General features: G+C 40.4%; 1 protein-coding gene across 7 annotated transcripts in view; it reads right to left on the reverse strand.

Annotated features, from left to right (window-relative positions):
• arhgap32b (Rho GTPase activating protein 32b) overlaps window positions 1-23,886 on the reverse strand; it is a 125,684-nt gene that overhangs the window by 41,781 nt on the left and 60,017 nt on the right. For 6 of the 7 annotated variants that reach the window (XM_020629275.3, XM_020629273.3, XM_020629276.3 and 3 more), the window contains exons 6-7: window positions 3,792-3,878; window positions 643-780 (exon numbers count right to left, since the gene is read on the reverse strand). In XM_020629275.3, the coding sequence (XP_020484931.2) occupies window positions 643-780; window positions 3,792-3,878 (225 nt within the window). Of the gene's footprint in view, window positions 1-642; window positions 781-3,791; window positions 3,879-10,512; window positions 11,071-23,886 lie in introns of those variants that run through there. The other variant, XM_020629279.3, reaches the window with a different exon arrangement.

Below are 23,886 nucleotides of genomic sequence, written 5' to 3' on the forward strand. Positions count from 1 at the left end.
AAGAAAAAACTTTCCAAACTCTGAAAATAAAATGTCATTGCTTTGTGTTTGTGAAGGCAGGATTTTTTATAGAGTTAAAAAAAGAACAACACATGATTTGAACCTAAAAAAGCAACTGAGTGAATTACTTTGCCAGCAGCCTTGAAAACTTTAGTTTGCAGTCAGATGTTGTTCCTTACAAAAACTTTCAGGCTGAGCTGAAAGTTTGAATGCAAACAAACCAACTTTTACCCCGACTTTAACTGGACGTCTTTTGTTCAGGAAAACTCCCCTCGACTGAGTGGGCGGTAGGTGAGACAATAACATCATGTTAGAGACCAGCACAATCTTAAGGTACGTAATGGCTTCATTCCCTTTTTTCCTCACTAGTATGACTTTCACCACTCAATCGTTTAATATGTCAAATAATGGTCAGCATTGATTTTAGGGCAAAAAATGTCATTATAGCGTTGATGATTTTGTCGCCATGTCTGCATTGTCACTTTTACATCATATCTTTCCTCCTGGGAACCCCCGCCCCCTCCCCCCTCCCATCTGAGAGTACAAGTCTCCCGCTGTGATGTGTGAACAGGCAGTGGAGTAGAGCTGCACCGTCGTGTAGAATAGAGGCACGAGTGAGTAAGATGTGTTTCCAGTGCTCACCTCTGACTGATCCGTCAGACTGTCCAATCGAGGCAGCTCGGGCAGCTGGGAGAAACGTCTGTCGTAGATGCAGAGGTGCAGGTGTTTGTCCAGGACACGGAAATCTTCATAGCTGCGCTTCACGATCCAGCTCCGACCCTTCAGAAAGGAAAACATACGAGTGTAAGCCGCATGAAAACTAGAGCAGAGAAAACTTAATTCAATAGAGAACTGCATGAAAGCAATATGTCCATTCAGCTGTTGTCATGGTAACATATTTTTGCATAGTTAACATGAGACAACTAGTGTTTCTCTTATGCATGTGTGGAACATTTATTCCCACACTCTACACTGAGTTTCTTTAAAATATTATGCAGGAAGGTGGGGCAGAAAAGTTCACATTTTCAGTCTTATAATCTGCACAATGGATGTATAAGTTTTTCTACGTGTCAATTAGTGTAGCCTCTTAAAGTTCAAGTATATCCTCCGTGGTGTCCTCAGTGTATCATCCTGTAAATGTCTCCCTGAGTCATGACTGTCTACAATGAGTGAGAAGAGTGAGTCTCGCCAGCTGTAATGTTGTCAGAGCTGTGTTTACATCGTGTTTACATGGATGGCCTTGTGTATAAAGCTGATTCAGTCAATGACTAAAGAAAAGAACATAGATCATAGCATTAGCATGCTAACACAACAATGCAGGCCACAGCTGATTGCAGCTCCAGCAAAGGACAATTTTGCCACCTCTTGAACTTAAAGGTGCTTCATTATGGTGCGTCCTCATTCATAACTCCTTCGAGTGAGTGTGAGTGGAGAGGGGTTGGAGGTGTGTCTCTGGAGGAGAGCGGAGGCTTTGCCAAACAGCAGTTTGTTTTGGTTTCATGCTGGTGCTCAAGAGCGACTTTTACTGGATCAAAAAGTATATATATTTCCGCCAGTAGTTGAACTTTGTGGATAAAAGTCCAGAGAGAGCCAACATCGCTTGTGTCAGCAGAAAGAAAAGCCCTCTAAAGCCTTTTATTATCCAACACTACGGTCACTCTTCTGTTTTAGTCCCTTCTGACCCACAATGGCTTTCAAGGGTGTCAAAAAATTATAGAAAATTAAAAAAGGGTTAGGTCTCCAGTGGACTTCAATGCTTTGATAATCAAAGTCTTAATAAACAAAGAACATCAGCAGCTTACTCAGCCCCTTTCTTGGTAAAATGCAGTGATTAAGTGCCAACAGTGCAAGTGCAAACCCAGAGAGTTCTTCTTTCAATCCACCACATTAAATGTAACTCCATGCATGGATTTGTTGTTTCTTTTTCATCCAGAAAGATTGCTCTCCAAACCCCAAAACCCCCTCAGAGAGAGAGAGAGAGAGAGAGAGAGAGAGAAACGAGTGGTGGAAAAATCTTTGGCTTTGATTTGGCCTAGAAAGAAGTGTGTGTGTGTACTGAGGCCAGGGCTGTGCGACGGGGACTGCAGTGCACCACTCGGCCCGCCGATACCAGAGCTGCTTTAAAAGATGAGCTGGGAGGGCTCTGCAGGCTCGGGGAACTCTTTCTGCTTTCCTGCCCCACTTTCAGACGGTGTTTCTAGTCCTCCGCCTTTCTGGGTCTGTGGAGCTAAACCAGTCTCTCTGAGCTACTTTCTCTCTTTTAAGTGCAGGACTCGAGGCCAAATCACTGACAGCTTCCCCCCTGCCTTTTTCAAACAGAATTTGTGTAGTTTTTCCGATGGCTATGAGAGAAAGTACAAGCACAAGGCTGCATTCTTGTGCAGTAACGCCAAGGTCGTGCAAACGGAATATGATCTGAGGAGGGAAATGCATGAAACCAGAAAACTGTCACAGGAGAAGACCGGGGCAAATCTTCTGAGCAGCTGCTCTGCATGTGTGGGTTTCACTTTGCTGATTTGCTGGTTTGCCTGATTTCAGGTTAATCAAATTACTGGAAAACTTGTTTATGACTTTATAATAAATGATTTCAATCAGTTTGTCAAGCCTCCATCATGTGACACTTCCACATGAGGAAACAAACAGCATCAGCCTCGACTGAACATAAACAACTCACTATAAATGCTTAAACTGTTTATTTCTTATGCAAGCTGCTGTTGTGTAGTTAAACTCTGCATTTTATAAAGTTTCTACTGCCCACATGTGAGCTGCTGTTCCACTGATTTCTGTGTCTGATTTGGTTGAGTGAACCGAAGCCTGTTTACATCAGCACACACCGAGTACATAACGGCAGAAATAATTATATTTTTAATATGCTTTTTCTTTTTTTCCTGTAATGTTTTTGGGCTGATGTTTGCCTTTATTGATAGGATAGCTGAAGACAGAGAAAGGAAATGTAGGGATGAGAGAGTGGTGGGGGGGACATTTTTTGTCTTTTAAATTAAAATGTATTTGTTTTGAATATGTTCCATCCTCTAAAAAAAAGCAGTTCCTCCAGTGTCCACTTGAAGCTCGCCCCAAAAGCTAAGAAATTCTCATTCTAGGTCCTATAATAAAATGCCCATTTATACAGAAGATAAAAACATGTTTACAGCCAGACTGAATCAAGGTCTTTGTCTGAATAAGTCATTTCTTTATTGGTAATATGCATATATTTGCATATTTGGGGGCGTGGCTGAGTTGACCGACAGGGGGTCAACATGTATCCATTTGCCAGGAGGCTTAAGGCCCAGCCCAACTCTCCCTTTTTTCTGTTACTAGACTGATCACAAGTCAGGTGGAGTCAGCATGTCCAACGTGTTGACAGCCATCGTCCAGCTTCAGAAACTGATGAGTGATGTCACTGAGACTAAAAACCATACGGTCTATCTGGAGTCAGTGTGAGAAGTCCTCTCCGTCACACATTTTTAGAATCTCTCACTCATCTTGGCATCCATACACACTTTTTTTTCAGTGCGCTTCCAAATTCCCACATAACTTGAATTTTTAAACAATCAGTGAAGTGTTTGAGAAATGTCTGGATGAGATCTGAGCTGATGTCTAAACAGGTTATTCTGAACCATCACCTCACACATAAATACACTATTACAAGTGTGTGTGTGTGTGTGTGTGTGTGTGTGTGTGTGTGTGTGTGTGTGTTTGCAGATGAAGTAAAGTATGTCTCAGTGTATGCATGCTGTGGGAGGTTATGGATTTGTATTTGTGCATCATCAGACCAGTGAATCAGCTCCTACCTGGCAGTAAATGTGAACCAGGTAGACCAGCTCCTTGGACTCGAAGCCGTTCCGCGTCACTTCACACTGTTCATCCCCGAGTGAGAGCTGAAGGAGACACAGAGAAACAGAGACATGTTGAATATCAAGAGGAGCTGTACGATCCCAAAGAGGTGATTAAGAAAACAACCTTCATCATATAAACCCTCTGATCGTAAAGTTACTATAAATAAATGGACAGAAACCTGATGATAAATCTGTAAATGATTCAGTCAGAAGTGTATCAGCTGTAGCTCAGATGAAGTGCAGGCACACGGGCTGAAACACATATTCAGGTAAACTCTTTCAATGCTACTAAAAGGAAGTTTCAATGCATGATGGGTAATAATGAGTTTCACACTAAGGACACTGTCTGTACTTCAGGTTACCATGACAACATAACTTTAAAGAGACATCCCTAAAGTCCAACAGCTCCTTGTCTGACATCACGTTCAATCACATCTAAACAATGTGAGGATGAAACACAGCTTTTAGGAATAAGTGAGATAAAAAGGGGATTAAAGCACGCTACAACGCGTTGACGGTTTTTGAAAATGAATGAAAACTTTGTACGATGATGAGTTGTAAGTGGAACAGTGTTGAGCACCCACATGTTGATGAAATATAGATGAGGAAACAAGCATCAGAGACATCTGCTCCGGGAAAAACAGAATCATGTGGACATCTGTCGACGGGAGACTTCTATAACGGTTTCATTTTCACAACATCACTGGCTGCTGCGCTTTAAGAACACAGATCTGATCAGAGGGATCTGAAGCCGACATTAGATGAGGACGAGTGTGACAGGTTTTGTTAAGATGTTGACACACTGTCAAGGGATGCAGGATACACCTTATTACATTTAAGAACATAGATAGAGAGATCTTTATTGTCATTGCAATTTATACAACAACATTCTGTAGGAGCAATCCAGCTGCAGCATATCAAATATGTACACATACACCAGCACACTCACTCAAACACAATCCAAGCACATCTCACTCATATCCACATACACATTCATACACATTAAGATTTGCAAAAGAATGTGAAAAAATAATCTACAAATAAAAAATATTAGTAGCAATGAAGATAAAACATGAACGTTTTTGCACAGAGCAAAAACATGCATTTATTTTACGAAAGCAGATTGTTTAGTTGAAGATAGAGTTAGAGACCTGAGACCTGCTCGTGATGCAGGTCAGAGAAAGGTCACTTAATACTTATTAAGTTAGAGTCCTGTAGTAAATTTCAAAATGTACATATTTGATAAATTCTGTTATATTAAGGCATATGAAGTCTTAGTACTTGGGGGTCAGCGTGGGGGGGTTTGTATGCATCTGTATGCAGAAACATTGAAATGTGTACATCTCAGGTTCCAGCAGAGAAAGAGTAGAATTCAATGATATGTATCAAAATCTGCGTCAGTGATAGTAGGACAAATAATTCTCAAATTCTAGATGCTTAGGGTTAGAGTTAGGGGTTAGGAACTTTTACTGCTCTTACAACTACAACCTTATGATGTAAAATCAGATAAAACATAAATCATATTATAATATATATATTTTTTTTTAATTGGGGTTCATAATAGGTAATCTTCAGACACATATTTCTTTGTACTTTATACAAGAAACGATACACTGATAACTGGAATAAGAAACAGATCTGTGACCAAGCTACTGTAAGAAGAAAAGGGAACTCAATACTTCATCAAAACTTCTAAAAAATAAATATTTTGCACTGTTGAAGCAATCTCAAAGTGTGAGTGACAAACAACAAAGTTCTTATAAAGACACTTCTCACTTCCTCTCTAACTGCAGAAGCCCTGAGACAACATCAGCCACATGTGTGAATTTCTCCTCATTTTTTATTTGCTCGTGACAACAGGTAGATTTCGGTTGTTTTCTCAAGATCTGGTTTTCCTGTGATGACAAGTTTAATTCTCGAGATGTCAAGAAAAATGAAATGTCCTCGTTATCACAGCAAAAGAAGAGTGTTATAGAAATGTTGGAGAAAACAACCAGAATTCAACTTATCAGGGAAAACAAAGTTTAATAAGTAGTATGGATGCATGTCTTCTTTGGGCTTCCATACCAAACTTTTTTATTAGTATAATTATGAATCATACAGATGCAATCAATATCATATTCGATCAGAAAAGTAGTTAAACAAAGCTTCAGTGCTGAGAACAAAGCTTTAACATTTCTTTTTGTTCTTTCTTAAAAATCCTGATCCATATTAATCAGTGCAGACCTGGAGAACTATTCAACAAGCCACATCCAGCCTCTGCTGTCTCCACACATAAACAATTAGTTTCAGGTTAGAGGGAGACTCCATCACAAACAAAAGACGTATCATTCAAAGCAGCAGAAGCTCTGTCAGCAGTACCTGCTCTCTCCCTCTCTCTCTCTCTTTTTGTTTCTCAGAGCCTCAGGCCGAGTGTGTTCGCTTCATCGCACTCATCTTTTTCTTATTACTGCTCTGATGATATTTTCTCTTTCCATTCGCTCTGCTTCAGTTTTTTAAGGTTTAATGGGCTTGTTGAGTTCTGCTTTCACAGCACAAAGAACAAAAAGTGGGAATAGAGGTATTTATGTGCTCTGAAGGTCCACTGAACAGATATTGTCTGATCGATGTTCATGGTTCTGGTGAGGGCAGGACGATGGCTGAACACAGTTGTTAATGGAGGGCTGCTGGTAAATAGAGCTTTCACTGCACAACATCCTTTTAAAGTGTCTGTGTCGCTTTTTAGACACACAAACTAGTCTGACAGCAAATGACCTAATTACCTCTCTGTTGTTCACTGAAGCAACAACAACAGAGTTTTGTACTCCATGCACGAGCAGACAGCCGGTCCTCCTGACAGAACGGCCTCCAAAGCAATAAAAATAAAGTTTAGAAGCGAGTCTACGGAGGCAGACGTTTAAGCAGAGTTCAACACAGTTTACTCTCATTTAATTACAAGGGGTTTAAGGTTTAAGACCTATACTTTAGGAAAGGACAGCTGCCCGGTGACCAGCTGTGACTCAGGAGACAAGAGTCCTTGTTTTGACTTTCTGCTGTTGTTACAGTTAAAGCAGGAAAAGAGACTAAATATAAGTGTTTGGGTAAAGAATGTAAAGCTATGAAGTAAAGGCGAGGAACAGCGTAGCAGAAAATGTGTTTGAGAAGTTGATTGTCTCATAGGTTTATTTATATGTAAAACTTTTTCTTCAGCTTGTAAATATGATCAGCCACATATTGCTGCAGAGCCTGCTGTGAACGAAGACCCTGAGAGGATTCACATTTTATCAGTCCAATCTCTGCACCTTTTCTTTTCTTAGCTGCCTCATTGTAAACAGAACAACAACACAGCAGGACACAAACTCAACAAACTCTCAAAATGTTGTATCAAGGTTCATCATTCACAGCTTTTTTTGACAAACAACAAAGGCTGTCTCCTTTCAATACAAATACCCCAGTGATTGAAACCAGTACAAACATTGAACAGAGCAGTTTCATGACTCTCCAACACTCTTCGGTCCGGCTTTGGGGGGGCTGCAAGCAGAGCTGCAGCTAACTCCACTAGCTGAGTAGAATCTGTCCTACAGTTCTATTTAGGTAAAAACAGCACTTCCAATGCTATACAAGTAACAGGATGGAAATGTTTACATGTCTGGCACTTAAGGAAAACAATGATGAACAGAAGTCGAGCAACAAGAACTCAAGACTGATGTTGGTCCCAACACCAGGCTGGTTTGGTACTCAACAGGAGAACTAATACAAGTTAACTGACAACAATTCTTAGACAGGAACATCCCTACAGTAGATGTTTGATTGGGAACTGTCTTTAATCAATGCTAACAGCGTGGCTACCATGTTTTGGATGTTGGCCCATCACAAACTGGAATGTCTGAAAAAATAAATCCTGAATGGATCGCCAATAAATTTGATTCAGGTATTCATGCTCCCAATAGGTTGAATCCTACTGACCTTTACTGTTCCCTCAAAACTTAGAGATTGCCTACTCTCGGCTGCTCTCAGTGTCAGTTACTTAAAAGATGTAATTATTTGGAGTGATCAAAAAGACAAGTCTGTGTTAAGTTAACGGTTTCTCTTGCCGTTACCATCATCACATGGGATCAAACATTTCTGGGTGATGAACATACTGTTAATGTCAAGTCACTGATTTTGTAATTAAAGGGCAAACCTCACATTTACCCCTTCAGATAGCCTAAAGTGTCAATGCCTTAAGTGTTTCCAGTCAGTTCTTCTCTTTTCTATTATTGGTTGGTCTGGTTACCTCAACCTTCAAAACTAAACCCAACTGAAATGTATCATCATTAAGAGCTGTGATGTCACTGCTATATATTTAAAATAGTTTCATCCATTCAGTGTAGGTAGAGAGAAAAGGACACATCAGGTCATCTGACTGGACTCCCAGCAGCCGTTGAACTGTGAGTTTAATTTCCTTCCATCAGGACAGAGGTCTGACCTCACTGGAGGTGACACTGTCACATGAGGTCATTCTTTATCTGATTGAGCCCTGCGATACTCTCAGTGTCCAGCTCTTTGTCTGAGTGACTCTTATTATCAACACCTGATCTGTTCAGTTGTTTCTCAACAATACAAAAAATCACGAGGTATTTTATTCCATCAGTTTTTTTTACTCAGTCTAATTTGGCTGCCAGCTTCCCCTCTAGGTTTCCCTGGATTTGTTCTGTGATAAAAGACAAAGACAACAGTGAAGTCTGACTTCACCTGCGTTCTCTCTTTTTTTACTTTTCACTCCTCACATTCTTTGTTGTACTTTATTATTCCTGACTGCTGCAGGTAAACTTTGAAAGCTTTCCACTGCTCCTCTCTTCAGCTAGCAGCTCAGAAGAGTCTCAGCAGTTCACTTTATTATGAAGTGTCAACTGAAGTGTTGGATCTAACTTTGTGGCTGATTGGAACAGACAAGTGAAGTTTCCATCTTCGGCTGCTCACGGTTTAATGAGGGTCGACCCCGTTTGTTGTGTCATGTGTAATATGCAAAAAACAATAAATGTAATATTAAAAAACTGGTTTGCAAACTGCTAACATATATATATGTGATTGAGAACTTTAAGTAGTGACTTAGAGTGCATCTTCACCATCATTATCAACTCTTCATAAAGCATGCTGCAATGTTATTGGTTCATTTCTGCTGATGAGACACTCCTATGGCAGTGGAAATCTGTATTGAATGACAAGATGTTTGTTCAGACTATTGAAGCTACTTAGTGCTACAGAAGTATCAAAAAAACGTGTGAAGCCATAACAACCATCGGTTTCAATATATGAAATAAATAAATAAACGAGGAAAGGTTGTTAGATGATATGCTAATGTTCAGCTGAGACGTAGGTACAGCAGCTTCAACATCAGAGCCTTTGAATTTGGCAGCGTGTTAACGTGCTAACTGGGAGAACTTCCAGTGAGAAGATATGAATATCTCTGACGGGACTCTTTGAGCTCATGTTCGGTCTGTTCCCTCAGCAGTTCAACAAACAGGACTCCAAAATAATCCTGCAACACAGCCATCAAGATGGAGATGACATTTCTGTCTTTCTGTAGATTGAGTCCACTAAAGGTTTTTATACTGCTCAATTGTGTTCATAAAAGTCAAACAGGATGAACTAAGGGCTTCTACTTCCACACTTTTTGGAGAAACTGATGGTCGACCCTCATCATGTTGTGAGAGTATCAAAGACATGTGTAGCTACAAGCCGTAAGTGCTTCCCTGTGTGCTGTGCAGCTGCTGACAGAGCTGTTAGAAAACATAGATTGATTTCATGAGGAAGCTAGCGAAGAAGCATGCTGTAACTTACTCCCTGCTGAATAATAAGAGAGCATTTATAAAACGGTTCTTAAGTTAGTAGCTGCAGTGACTCTATTTCAAGAGCAGGAGAATACACTGGATCAAGTGCTTCTATTTTTGGCCCAAAGTTTCTCCAAATTACAACTTGTGACGAGATCTGGTTCCAATGCTAGAACCTCTGCACCCAAACCCCTCACAAGAAAGATTGTCTGCTACTCTAGGCATGGTTTTCTGCAATGCATTCAACACACCACGATGCAATTTGATTTGAATCCAACCTGTGCTAGACTAGCACACATTGTCCCTGTAGCCCCAGGAAAGGGGGGCTGCACCATGCAGTCCAGAGCAAACAAGAATCAAACTAAAAACACCAGAAAATAAATGGATTTCCTAAAACATTAGCGTCTTAAAACAATTGAGATTTAAAAATGAGATTATTATGGGTTCAAGTTCAGACTCTACATTATTGACACAATGGAAATACAGAGAGGAAGTCAAGAAAACTAACCCAAGAAAGGTCACTATGACAACCAGAACATTCACTGGAAAAGTCATATTGGGGATAAAACACACATCAATGGGTGGTCTCTGACGTCCTGTTGTTTACATCACAATTGCAGGCTGCTTTAACTGTCCATAGCAGGGATACTACCAACTCATGGTGGTGATTTTTCCAAAAAACAGAGAGAGAGAGAGGGGCAGAGATTTCTGCAGAGGAACAAAAAGTCACAGCTGTGTTTCGGACACAAGCTGTTGTGATGAGTCCTGCAGGCACACAAGGACGAGGGGGAAGCACTGACCTGATATCTGCAGAACAGCAGCAAGAAAATAAAAGAAAACTGCACAGTCAGAAGAAAAAAAAAAGAGAGACACTCAATACTCACAGCTGGTTTTCACTCCTTCTTTGCTTTAGTTCCTACTCTTTACTTCTCTTCATGCAGCTCAGAGTTGCTCCCCCTCTTAACACTCGGGCACCTGTCTTCAGTCTCTGTTTCTCTGCACAAGTGTGAGAGCGTACATCCCGTCTCGCAGAGTCCTGTTTCACCGGTCCGGAACACAATTCCCCTCAGTGGGACGTAAATGTCAGCGTTGTACTCTCTTTCACACACAGCGTAAGCTACTCAGAGCGCGATACACAGGCAGGGGGAGGCGGGAGGAAGAGATATTAGCAGCAGAGTGGTGGAGAGTGAGGATGAGAGAGGAGGACGTGGTGGTGGATTCCTCAACAGGACAGCTTTTATCTCCTCCATTTTGCCCTCTGTCCCATCCTACCTTTGTGGTGTCCCATCCTGCTTTTCTCTTGTTTGCTTTCTTCTTCAACAACTTTAACGTTCAATTTAATAAACAGCTGTTAACAATGAGAAGAAAAAGCTAGAAAAAAACAAAAGAAGCTATTTTCTTTCAGTCCTGTTCTCCTGCAGACCTCATGCTCTGCTCTCCCTGCCCCTCCGCCACATGCTATTCTCTCCCTTTTCCCTCCTCTCCTGTGTCTGACATGCTGCCTCACCCCTCCCCCTTCTCTCCTCCTCTTCCCCCCTCTCTGGTTGGTCCGTTCCCAGGACAAAGAGCAGGGATGGACAGAGGGAAAGAGAAAGAAAAAAGGGAAATCAGCAGAGGAGTGGGAGAGGGCAGGGGGTGCACTTGCAGAAGAGTAGTTGTATTTCCTTCCCCGTGTGCAGCTCTCTCTCTCTGTGTGCTCAGTGGCATTTTAAATCTGCAGCTCTTGCTATTAGAAAATTAATAGAGAATCAACGGACTTCCAGGAATCACACCTCAAAGCACATTTAATAATTATCTCAGTTACTGATGCTTGCAAACGCAGAAAATTATGTGCAGCTACTTCAACTCCCTGCATCTAAAAATGCACTCCACAATAAATAACCACAGACTGTGGAAGCTCTCAGTCCACCACACATGCAGAGTAGAAATAGAGTCACTGAAAATACAACTTAAAAAATGTCTGCACTCAGGTTGCAGCCAAATCCCTTAAATTAAAAAAAAAGGAAAGAAAAGTGTAGGTTGCATCAGAGCTATGACTTCATATGTGCCATCCACATATGAGATGGATTAAAAAGAACTATTGCTGGAGAGGAGAGTGGAAATCCAAACAAACAGTCGGCAGCCTCACAGAGGAGGAGGACAAGAAGGAGCCAAGAGAGGCCGCAAAGATACAAAGTCCCTCCCAGTGCTGCTGGAAAAACGTGCACAACATTAAGAGTTCTCTTAATGGCAAAGAGAGAAAAACACAAAGGAGTTCAAATAAACTGTCCACACTTCATTTAACTGTTGCAAACTTCATTTCTGAAAAGAGTCCATCTCTGCACACCTGCATCCAAACATTAACCATAGAAGTGCAGTCGCAGTGAGCTGCGTGTCTTTACTCTCTTTTATCCGGAGCAAAGCATCAAATCGTTCTCTACTACGACTCGATGAAATTCAAACGATAGTCCAAAATGACCCAGTTCATCCAGCTCTCCGCTCAGCTCTACCGACCGGCCGGACTCATTTATCACAAATCACGAGGAGAGGTCAACGGGTCTGATTTAAGGGTTTCAGAATTCAATACAAAAACTGAAATTAAAATATGAAGAATTTCTGTTAACGCAGATCATTCAGGTGAGCTCTACAAATAAACAAACATTGAAACCCATGAAGAACTCCAATCTCCAATCTGAGGCTTCCCGACTTCTCTCAGGCGTGAATGACTTCAGTGTTTTATTGATTTGATAAGATATGACAGATCCAAATAAAGCACTGCTATGCTGGGAGAACTTGTCATGCAGCAAATCCAAAACTTTAGACAAAAATAACCAAAGCAAAGAGCTGCAGTAACACACAGGCATCACGCTGATAGTCAGATATAATGTTTTCAATTAGCATGGTCATGGTTAACATTGTTAACAAGCAAACGTTAGTTACATAGACAGTTTATGAGTGGACATCAGGGTTTTCACAATACCAGGTTTTAAACCTTTGCTACAGTCCAATTAAAAATCAAACATTATCAACGCCTCTCAATATCACAAAAACAGAACTTTGGGAGATTACTTGATTATATGAAAAAAACACAAACAAACTCCTGCACACTGTCTAAATTACACAATCAGAAACATTTTGCCAAATGATTAGACAGTGCTCTCTCTCTCTTTTGCTCACATTTTGGTAGACAGTATAATTGACTTTTTACGTTTCTGTACTTTTCGATATTGTCAATCATTAAAATACGTAATAATAAAAAGAATCAAAGTATCGTACAGTTCTTCTCTCTTGATGTATTACCTCAGCAAACATGTTCCAAACTACATTTTCTAATTTTGTAAATTAAAGGCTAATATAAAGTGAAACAGAGCCTGAAGCAGGGTCACCATGGTTACCACAGCATAGCAATATTCATCCACAAATTAACATGATGTCGTGGACTCTGCAAAGCTGCTCAGACGAGCACAATCATATTTTCAAAGGGACAAATGTTAAGTCCTATTCAGACTGCAGTTTCGAGCCGCGATATTTACGCCCCTGATGTTTCGCTTTCAGTCTGAATGTCAAGGAGTTGAATGAGGGGGGACGAAGTGCAGCTTTGTGTGTGTGTGTGTGTGTGTGTGTGTGTGTGTGTGTGTGTGTGTGTGTGTGTGTGGAGCTCTTGCGGTGCTGTGCTTGCGCAAAGCCAAACACAATGTCAATTCACAGACTGGGACACCAATATGAAGCTGTTGCAGAATCAATATGAACGTACAAAGACGTGATGACGGCTGAGCTTAGCTATGGGCTTTAAACTGTGATGGGACCCCCTTAACTGCAAACACGGCCAATTATCACTAATCAGTTGCTCTATCTTTATAAATTTGGTGTGATTTTTTTTCCAAAAAATATACAGTAGCTATTTAAATACATGTTTGATGTGGGGCCCTGATTTAGCTCAGTTGTTAAAACAGGTGCTTCATATATAGAGGCTAGAGTCGTCTACACATTGGCTGCAGGTTCTACTCCCCCGCTCGGTTCCCCCCCCTCCCCTTTGTCCTTTCATGCATGTCAACCAAACAGCAACCTCTGGTATTTAAAAATGAAGCGTATGTGGAGATGCAGAAACGTTGCAGTTTGTCCAGTGTCCTCTTGAGACTGGCTGCAGAAGTCCCAGAAGACAAATACAGCCATTCTTAAATGCCCATTTTAGCATAAGAAATAAAAATGTTTACAGCCATGTTCAAAAACAAAAGTCGTCTGAAGAGCTTATTTCTTTACTGTACTAAAGGTGGACAAACAGAAGTGAGGTGCTTTGTGTTGAAGAGCTGATGACTCAAATCACAACACTCATGTTCGTCAATAAATAGCTCGCTGTGAGCAGAATAAAGGTTTTCTCCGGATGAGATCGTTGAGCCTTTATCTTCTACAACAAAACAAAGAACTCCCCAGAATCTTTATTTCTGCATCATGACCCCAGTCTCAAACCAGATCTTGACACGATTCACATCAGCGTCTGTCAGCTCAAACGCTCTTTAATGAATATTGATTCAGACTATGATGGAAAAATGACCTCAACCTGTTCGTCAGACTGAAAACATAAAGAGTCTGACTCACGTCTTTGTGCTGGTTCATCATTAATCATGAATATAAAACACAAAGGTTGCAGTCTTTCATTAACATCTTATTTTAAAACAAGTAGGGAGAAGAATCAGGACAGAGGGAGTGTACCGCTGTGATTCTAAATAACGGCTGGTCTCCCAAAACACTATTTTCACGCTGTGGTATTTTTGTCAGACTGCAGAACTGGAGGCTTTTCTAGCACAGGACTGCCCGTGGGGCTCTGCAGCAGCACATCAGAGCTGGAGGAGGACGTGTGAGGGAGCTACATCTAGAATCATTACTAACTCTATAAAACTGGATGTAGTGAGAGCCAGCAGGCGCGATGGGATTTAAAACTCAGACACGGAGCGCTGTAAGGGGATGAGATCATGGCTTGGAGCAAGTTCACAAAACTAATCTCATTATAGTGAGAGTTGTTTACTGTGGAGTGCACATACTCACACACACTGTAAATACACAAGAGACCCATCGATATGGGACCCTTCCGAGACCATAAGCAATACAGACTATAGAAAACTCAAGATTGGCAATATGGCATAAATCAGGTTAAGTATATAAAGCATATATCAGTTTTTAGCTGGAATTTAAATTGACCTTTGTCCTTCAAACTTTATGGTGATAAAAAGCTCATCAGAACTTAGGAACATAAGTAAAATATTAAATATCTTGTAAGTGTAATTATTATAAATGTCAAACTATTTGATGACTGTGATGCTTCGCTACACGTGCTGCAGGACTGACATTATAAACACTCGGCTGTGCATCGGCATGATTCTGGTGATATGACACAAATCATGATTCAGTGAAAACTCAAAATATTGGAATATATGCAATACTATAAGCAAGAGGAGATTTTGATGTTTTAAGGGGAAACAATCATAGAAACAAGAAGAACAAACTGCACTATGGATGAATAAAAGTTGAGTGTTTTCTGCAATGCAAACAAAGGCTTTTGCATTTGTGTTAATCACAGTCCCTCTGACATCCAATATCATCACAATACATTTTTTAAGTATTAAGTCTGACCAAAAGAATTGTGTGACTAAATCAGAAAAAAGACTATCTTTGCTTGTAGACTGTTATTACACTTTTTTTAATAAATAGATTTTTCCTTTTTATGCCTTTATTGTAGAGATAGAGTGGATAGAGTCAGAAATGGGGGAGAGAGAGAGTGGGGGCAAGGAGCCACAGGTCGGATTAAACCCGGGATGCCCACTTGGAGGACTACAGCCTCCATACATGGGGCACATGCATTTACCACTAGGATACTGGAGCCCTGACTTCAATCAAACATTGGTTATGTTTTTCTAAATCAAACAATATAAGAAAAAATATATTACTGTGATCTTAATGTGTACCAATACTTTCTCATGCCTCAATTTGATACTACTGTTAACAATCACATTGTGATAGACATAACAAGTACTTTTATTGTTTTTTTTTGTTATCTAAAATTCACTTTTCATACCAGAAGAACTATACAGCAAAACTGGCTTATTTGAGATTGAATCATGTCAGTTAGGGCTCTGCAATTAAATCGCAATTTCAGCAATCAAAGCATTCACACAAAAGCACATCACCATATTCAATCCTATTTAAAGCTCCTGGAAAGAGTTTGTGTTGAAGTTGGCGCACCATGTAGATAATTACCTGAACATCCCATCTCTTTGACTAGTTTGTCCTGTACATAACTAGGTAGGCTTTTCTGTAGGTCAAACATATAGCTCATTATGAACATGCTTTCAATCGTCACGTCTGACACCTAACCCGGGGCAGTGGTTACAGGCAATAAAAACAGTTATATAGAAATAGTCAAACTTGTTGCTGATGGTCTTGTTTACTTAAAAACATGTAAAAGAGGCATCAAACTTAATTTCAGAATATTTAATAACCAGCTAAAAACTCCTCACAGGAGCTTTAATGTCAGGCTCCAACATACACAAACAAAGCAGGATTTAAAACTTAGTAAATGGACGTAGGCTGACTTACAGATAAATTTAAGTTAAAGGGCTCTGAGAGGGGCTTACATGGATTTCAAACTTAAAGTGCAAAGGGAAAAAAAGGTCACCATGTACCTGTGTGCTTATTTGGGCCAACTTGCACACTGCTGTTATCGCACCTCAGTGTTAGCTGTAGGTCAATTACAGTCTCGCACCAATGACTTTCAGAAAGTAGGTACAGAGCACCCTTCACAAACACAAGTCACAATGTCTGAAGGTAAAATGGACTGAGTCCTTTGAAGGCACCTCAATGTTCCAGGTTCACAGAATAACTGGAATGTAGTAAACATTTGAAACATGTCGATGTCAAGGGGACATTTTGACATAATCTTTTCTCCACTTTATTTCCAGGAGGCCAGAGAGGGGCGAGACGTTCCTAACATGCTTTTCAGCTCTCCTGGAGTCGAGCAGTTTCTACAGCAGCCGGCTCAGCAGTTAATGTTCCCACGTCCAGGCATTTCCCCGCCGGGGTCCCCCAGGTCAGGTAGGAGAGGAGAGGACAGTTTGTGAAGTGTGAAGGAGGGAAGAGGAATAAATCAGAGCAGCCGAGCTGAAAATGCCATAACAAGAGAGAGTGTATGGAAAAGGATTTTGGCTGGAGGAGTTTCCTGCTGACTGGCTCGAGGCCAGTGCAGTGGACAACTTCCAAACAGTGAAGAAGAACATGAAGATAACTCCTGGAACATGTTAGTACATCAGTATACAAGCCTGATGTATTCACCCAACACTTTTTGTTCATGAAAACATAATCTTATGTCCGGAGACACACAAGAGTAACAACACCTTCATCTACACTGTCACCTTTGAGTTTTCATCCAGCGTCTGCTTATTTCAATCTGCAGTTAACAAAAAATTAACAATTTACACTTCCTTTGATTTAGAATGAGTTTGTTTTTACATTAAATCTTCAATTTTACACTGCAGGAGTACACACAGATTTCTGTTACTTTATTATTTATTTATTTATTTTAGAATCCCCTGGCTGAGTGAGGATGGCACTTCCTGTTTGGAGATTAAGTTTTGACTAAAGGTGGTGGTGGTGGACAGTTTTAAGCAAGAGAAATAAAAAAAAAAACATCAAACCATGCAGAAAACTTGCTTTGTTTTGTTCTGAAAAGATTCATTCTCAACCAATAATGTGTGAAATTGACACTAACTGATGTAAGTATTATTGATGAAGAATTGATAATGTGTTAATCTAATGACTAAATGAGCTGCCTTCTCCGTCCTGTAGCATTTATTCTTTCACAGTAGTTATATTTCGTCTGACTTTATACTGTGCATTCTCACATTTTCGACCCTTCGTGCCGTCCTCCACTAACGACCATGAGACACAGGGAAAGCCAGAGGCTGTGTGTGTGTGTGTGTGTGTGTGCTCTCTGGCTGGTCTTTTGTTTCCTCTAACAAGGGCAGAATGAGTCGAAGCGTTACATCATCCTCTGCTCACAAGGAGTGCAGCGAGCTCCTCTGAATGAGATGTGATAAAAAGTCTGACATCATATCTTAGCAGGCCGAGCTCTGACTTCACTTTGTCCACATTTGCAGTTAAAGTCAGCTTTTTTTTTTTTTTCTTTTCAATTTATAGTGCTCTACAAAAATCAGATTATTGCCTTAAAAGCAGTCTGAGGCCCTGTGCCTTTAAAGCACAGCTTCTCTGGGTGTGTGCTGTGTCCAGTGTAATGCTGGGGTTGATGGATGGGGGTCCTCCTGGGGGAGGGAATTCTTCTCTATGCATCTCTCCTGCTCCTTTGTGAGTACGGAGGGGGGGAGCATATCGTGTCATGATGCAGGATGCAGGAAAGTGATATTGGGATGGATCAAGGGATGCAGGGAAAGGTGCATGATGGGTAAGAGCAGAGACAAAATGATGAGCAAACCCCCCTCCCCTCCCCCTGCAGACGCTTTCTGTCAAGAGTCTGAAGGTAGAATAAGCAGCTGAGACACACACACTCAGTGACCTGCCTGAGAGGAGCGTCAATCTTTATCACACGCATGAGCACACACATACACACACAGCCTCACACTCTCGTGCTCCTGCACACTGAAATCAGCCTTTATGAGCGCATGGACCACATGAGAGAGGGGGAGGCTCTCACAGCTGTTAAAACTCTGATTGATTGGCCGTGATGATTGTCCGGGCTGAATACACAACTCCCCGCTCTGTCTTTGTCTCACACACATAAAGTGTCCCAGGCCATTTAACTATGCTTACGATAAATATATCTCTCAGTGCTCCTCCTTCTGCAGAAATAAATACAGAATACAGTTTGTTGTTTTCTCAAAACTCTTTTCATGTGAATGCATTCGCTGCACATGATTTCCTGTCTATACATCCGTTAAATGTCAGGCCTCTGTCTGAGTGTATGAGCACACAGAGCTTTTGTGTAGTATTGTTGTGTACAGTATCCATCGCTGTGACTTCACAAACACAGAGGAAGCCCTGTAAACAAACACATAGCTGAAACGCACTGTGTGTTCAGTTACCTACACAGTACTGTGCAAAAGTCTCCACCATTTGATTTGTTTTATTATAATTCATACCATCCCTTCTGGAAAGTGTCTGACTGGGAACATTTGTATCTTATCTTTCACTTATCTTATTGCAGAGGCAGTAAAGATGTATATTTATATGTATCATTAGAGTGTAGGACTGTCACTTTGTCTGGCATCTTGGATTTTTCTCAGTCGATTCTACACCACGGTTTGCCTCCTGAGATCTCCCTTCTCCTCCGACAGTGAAAACTTAATGCTGTCAGGGATTTATGTGAATACATTTGTCAGGATGATTTCGGGTGCAGGATGACCAGGAATGTTCAACACATTTTCAGGAGTGCATGCAGCGCACGGTTCAAGTCCCAGTGCAGCCCATAATATGGAAGTTGTTCTGGAGCCCAACTCTTTTGGTGCGCTCCCTGCATAGCAGTGTGTAGCAGCCCCACTCTGACAGCTCTCCACTAATGCATCTCCACACGTCCTGTTTGTACATGTGTGTGATTCTGTGAGAAGCATGTCCCTAAAATAACAGAGCGTAAAACAGAATTTCCTCTCGGGGATTAATAAAGTATATCAAAATAAAAATAAAAATTAAATGTGTGAAAAGAGCTTTAGTCAATTTGCGTTAGTTTTTTCCCACAGTGCAGGCATTAAGCCTGAAGCGATGTACTGGATACAATTTAAAAACTTTGTGCCTATTAGACTTTTAGAATACCAACAAATTCAAAAACAGTTCGGGGCCCATGTTTAGGAAAACAGGAACGTTCATGTTTGTAGGATGGATGCTAAACAGCTTTCTAGTGTAAAACGCTGAATACAGAGTACGGTACACTAAAGCCTAAACACAACCACTAAGGAACAATAACCAGAGCACATTTTTTCAGTGAAATTCCCCTTCAACAATTCTCAGAATAACTTCGGATGCAGTTAATCATCGAGCACCATACGGTAGTTGAAAACGGAGACAGTTTTGGGACGGCGCCTGCTTGTGTGGTTTTGAACTCTCCATTAATAGTAAAATGTGTAAGAGTTGAACCTCAGTGTGCGACGGGGTGGGACTAAATGCTGGGTTGTTGATAAACCATATGGAGGAGCAGAGGCTGACTGGCACAGTGGGACTGTGGCGCTGAAGTCAATAAAGATGTTGTGCTGATGTCATGAAGTCTGCAGGAGGACGGGATGAGGGGAGGAGAAGAAAGTTGGAGGCCGTTCAAGAGAGACATCAAGTAGTAGTGTCCTGTCTGTTTAAAAGGAGGAAGAGTATTTGTCCTCAGAAATACTCCTGATGGAGAGAACAAATAAATGGTTTTAAGGAAGTGGCTCCTTTATTAGATACACATGTTTGTTAAGGCAAACAGCCATCTCTCTTTCAGCTACAAACTGCAGCTCTGAATATAAACAGCATGTGGACGAGTCAACAAGTTCAGTTATTGTTAAAGGAGACGGTAGGTTGCGCAACATCACAAAAAATGAATGTTACATTGTTGAATTTTTGGTTGCCAGTTGCAGTTTATCCATCTTATCGTAAATATCTGCCTTCCAGCTACTTTGAAACAATAAATAAGAAAAAAAAAACCCACACACACATTAATAAAACATTTTGTTCTATCGCAGTGCAATGTGCCAGAACAGCTCGTCCATGAGCCAGGTCAGAGGAGGAAGCACAGAGGCATTCTCACTACCAGGAGTCCCTACAAAGAAGTACATGAGTGCTGCACAGGAAGGTGAAGATGCTGAAGGTCTATAGTGTGCATGAGAGCTGCAGAGTGGATGACAGGAGAGTAGATGCTTAATGAACTCAGACATCACTTTAAACTGCATGAATCTGTCAATGCCGCCCTTTTGTTTTAGCTGAAAAAGTTACAAAACTGTTCCCAATATAATGTGTCCGAAATCAAACAGGTCGATCATGAACATTTCTAATATAATTTACGAGCTCTCAAAGCTCTCCTGCAGGACTTACGACATTCAGCCTGCACCAAAAACAAATGTGTTTCTGATTTCTGTTTGTTAAGTTACTTTTTGCAAACAGCTGGAAGTTGGTGTCACAGCTGTAGCTCTTTTCTTCCTGAGAAGAGCCACATTTCTCCACAGCGTCCACTCAGGTTAACGTTCTATTGTACAAAAACTGAAGGACCTACAGTATATCTCAGAAGGCTGTGAGAGATTTCTAAATCAGACTTTTTAAAATGATACTCCGCCTGTCTCCCACAGCTCCTTTTCCTGCAGCCTGATTGGACGATTGTTTGTGATAGCACAGCTTCATCATGACATTGTTTAAGCTATTCAACAGGCTCTCTCCATACAGCAGGAGGTGGATAGTGGAAAGTAGGGAACAATCAGCTACTCTTGTTTCATTCAACTCTGCTGCAGGAAGGAAACTAATGCTTTATCCTGATTATAAACTTGATATGAAAATACAGAGAACAGAAAGGAAGAGACAATCAGAGTGAGCAAGTGGGTAAAAAATACATATATCCTTTATTTTGAACTAACCCACTTCTTCTAACATGCTCAGGATGACAAAGCTAACTAATGATCAGCAGGACAAAATGTTTAAGTCTTATTCCAGCATGATCGCATGCTAAAGTGGACTAGTTAGCACTGCAAAAGAATCTCATTAGTGTTGCAGGTATTTGGTCATAAACCAAAGTTTAGAACAAATACAACTTTAAAGAATCCAAAGCAACAGGCTCTTGCATGAATACATTTTCTACCAGTTGGATACAGTCCATAAAAATCAAAACAAATCAAATGTGTGGCTCTCCAGGTTTGATAAAGTTTTCATGAAATAATTCTGTAAGAATCTTACACCATGTGATGAGATGAACTTCTTAGAGGTCTGAATCTACATTTCTGTGACACATTTATCATACATATATATATATATATATATATATATATATATCTGGTATTACGATACTTCTCAATGAAATTAGGCAATTAATAATACTGATATATAAGAGATGCAAAACAATGTGCACGTTGTTACAACAAGAATGAAGTCTGTCCTTTGGTGTAGCTAACACATTTGTGCTCCTTCTTGTGGTGATCCTGGAAGATGCTGACAATAAACAAGAAGCTTTTCAAAATACAGACATTCACTGGGCGTTAAAAAAAACAACTAATTCAACTCAGTTTACATGTTGGCTATGTCATATTTATTTCTATGTAACCTTCACAGGTTTAATGACTGATCATCCGTCATATCTGCAGAAACGATTATTTTTATTAGATGTCAATGTTTAATTATACGTTTTTACAAGCAGATATCTAGAGGTAGTATCGTGCCTGTCTAATAAACGCCTGCATACTGCCTCTCTACTCTCCATAAGTCACCCTGTAATATACTGTTTGTGTACCTACACACCAACAGAAACACACAACACAAACGTGTGTGTGTGTGTGTGTGTGTGTGTGTGTGTGTGTGAGAGACGCAGGTGTCTGTGCTGACTCATTCATAATGACAGCGTATGTGTTACATAATGTGTCACTTGTTGACACTTTCACTCATATCAAAATAAAAGAACATGTCTGCATCACGCTGAGTTTAAACTGAACTCCTGTCAGCTCTAACAGCTCCTCTGCTGTGATGAAGGATCTGAAAATATTTTGTATCAAATAATAATCTAAATGTCAGACTGGAGGAATATTTCTCCTTCCTACCGTGACTCCAGTCAGATTCAAGGTTTACAGTTTGACATTGTGAAGTCTTTATGAGATCCAGACCGAGCTCAAAGTGATGTCAGAATACAGATGCGACTGTCTGCATCAACAGTCATTTATATCTCCACATTTTTACAATCTCACTCTCCTGGTATTATTAATAACACACACACGGATCCACACGACAAATATATATACTCCTTAATGAGATGTCTCACACGACAAGAAGTGATTTTTCAACAACAACAAAAGACAAAAAAGAAAAACAACGGCAGAAAACACTTTGACTGAAAATAAATACCACTTCATGTAATGAATCATTTAATCAGATATTATTTATAAAGTGCTGAATCAAAAGAAAAGTTTTCTCAGGACTCTTTACAAAAGCTCTTTTTAAAAAAATATATTTTCTATTCACAACATGAATAGAAAAAGTCACTTCATATTCCCAGGTGGAGAAATATCTTTTAGAACATAAAATAAGAATGTATTACCAAGTTGTATCTAACTAAGACATCACTTTTTGCAGCTTGCTCCCAGCTGTGTTTAGCTGCCTAAGGGCCCCTTGGCAGAGCCTGGGAGGTGAACTAGCATCTCTACAGCTAGCTGTCAAACTGATTCACACATCACAAATTAAATAATGTTAAAGGATGTTCACTGACGTACACAACTGATCTAAATAAACACGAACAGAAGGCATTTGTAAATGTCTTTGTGTGTAGCACTGTGAGATGCCTTGTTGCTGTAATGTGCTATAGAGACAGACTTGCCTTGTCTTACATTGACCTCTTTTTGCAGCATTATTTTATTGTGCATCACTTGAAGAGTCATACAGACATAACGATTGTCAAAATGTTCCATACTTTGACCCTTTCTGATACCATGACTGTGTTTTTTAATGATGGATGGCATTGAAAAGTACAGAAGCTTTAAAAAACCGAGCCATTATTTTAACCTTAAGAGAGAGCACTGTCTAAAGTGCATACATATGTTGACCCAGTTCAGTACTAAAATGTGATTTAAAAAATACTTTTCCCATTATTGGGTTTCTAGGACTTGAAATTGAGTTGCTCTGGTATCGAAATAGGAATCGAGATTGTTTGGTTTTACTAATATTATATCAAACTTTAAAATCTGTTATCGTGATAACCATGCAGTGCGTTCCCTCTGTGCCAAAACACCTGGCAGGTAACCCGTCAGATAGGATCAGAAACACCACGATCATCTGAAGAGGAGAAAGTGCCACGTAAGAGCTGCTCTGAGTGCAGACACACTCCTCTGGCCTCTAGTGACTCTGAGATCCTCGTGTTTCCAAAACAAAACTTCTCCTGACTCAATCTCTCCTTTGGCAAGCCCTTTTATTTTGGAAATGAAAGAAGGAGCTTTAACACGCCAACCTGAGCCTGAGCGCCCACCTCGCCTCAGTCCATAACACCGCACGCCACATCTGACTGTGAGTGCAGAAATACTCAGCAGATTAAACACAAACTAATGTCCAAACAACATTCACAGAATAGA

This window comes from Labrus bergylta, chromosome 14 (assembly GCF_963930695.1).
Source record: "Labrus bergylta chromosome 14, fLabBer1.1, whole genome shotgun sequence".
Classification (NCBI taxonomy): Eukaryota; Metazoa; Chordata; class Actinopteri; order Labriformes; family Labridae; genus Labrus; species Labrus bergylta.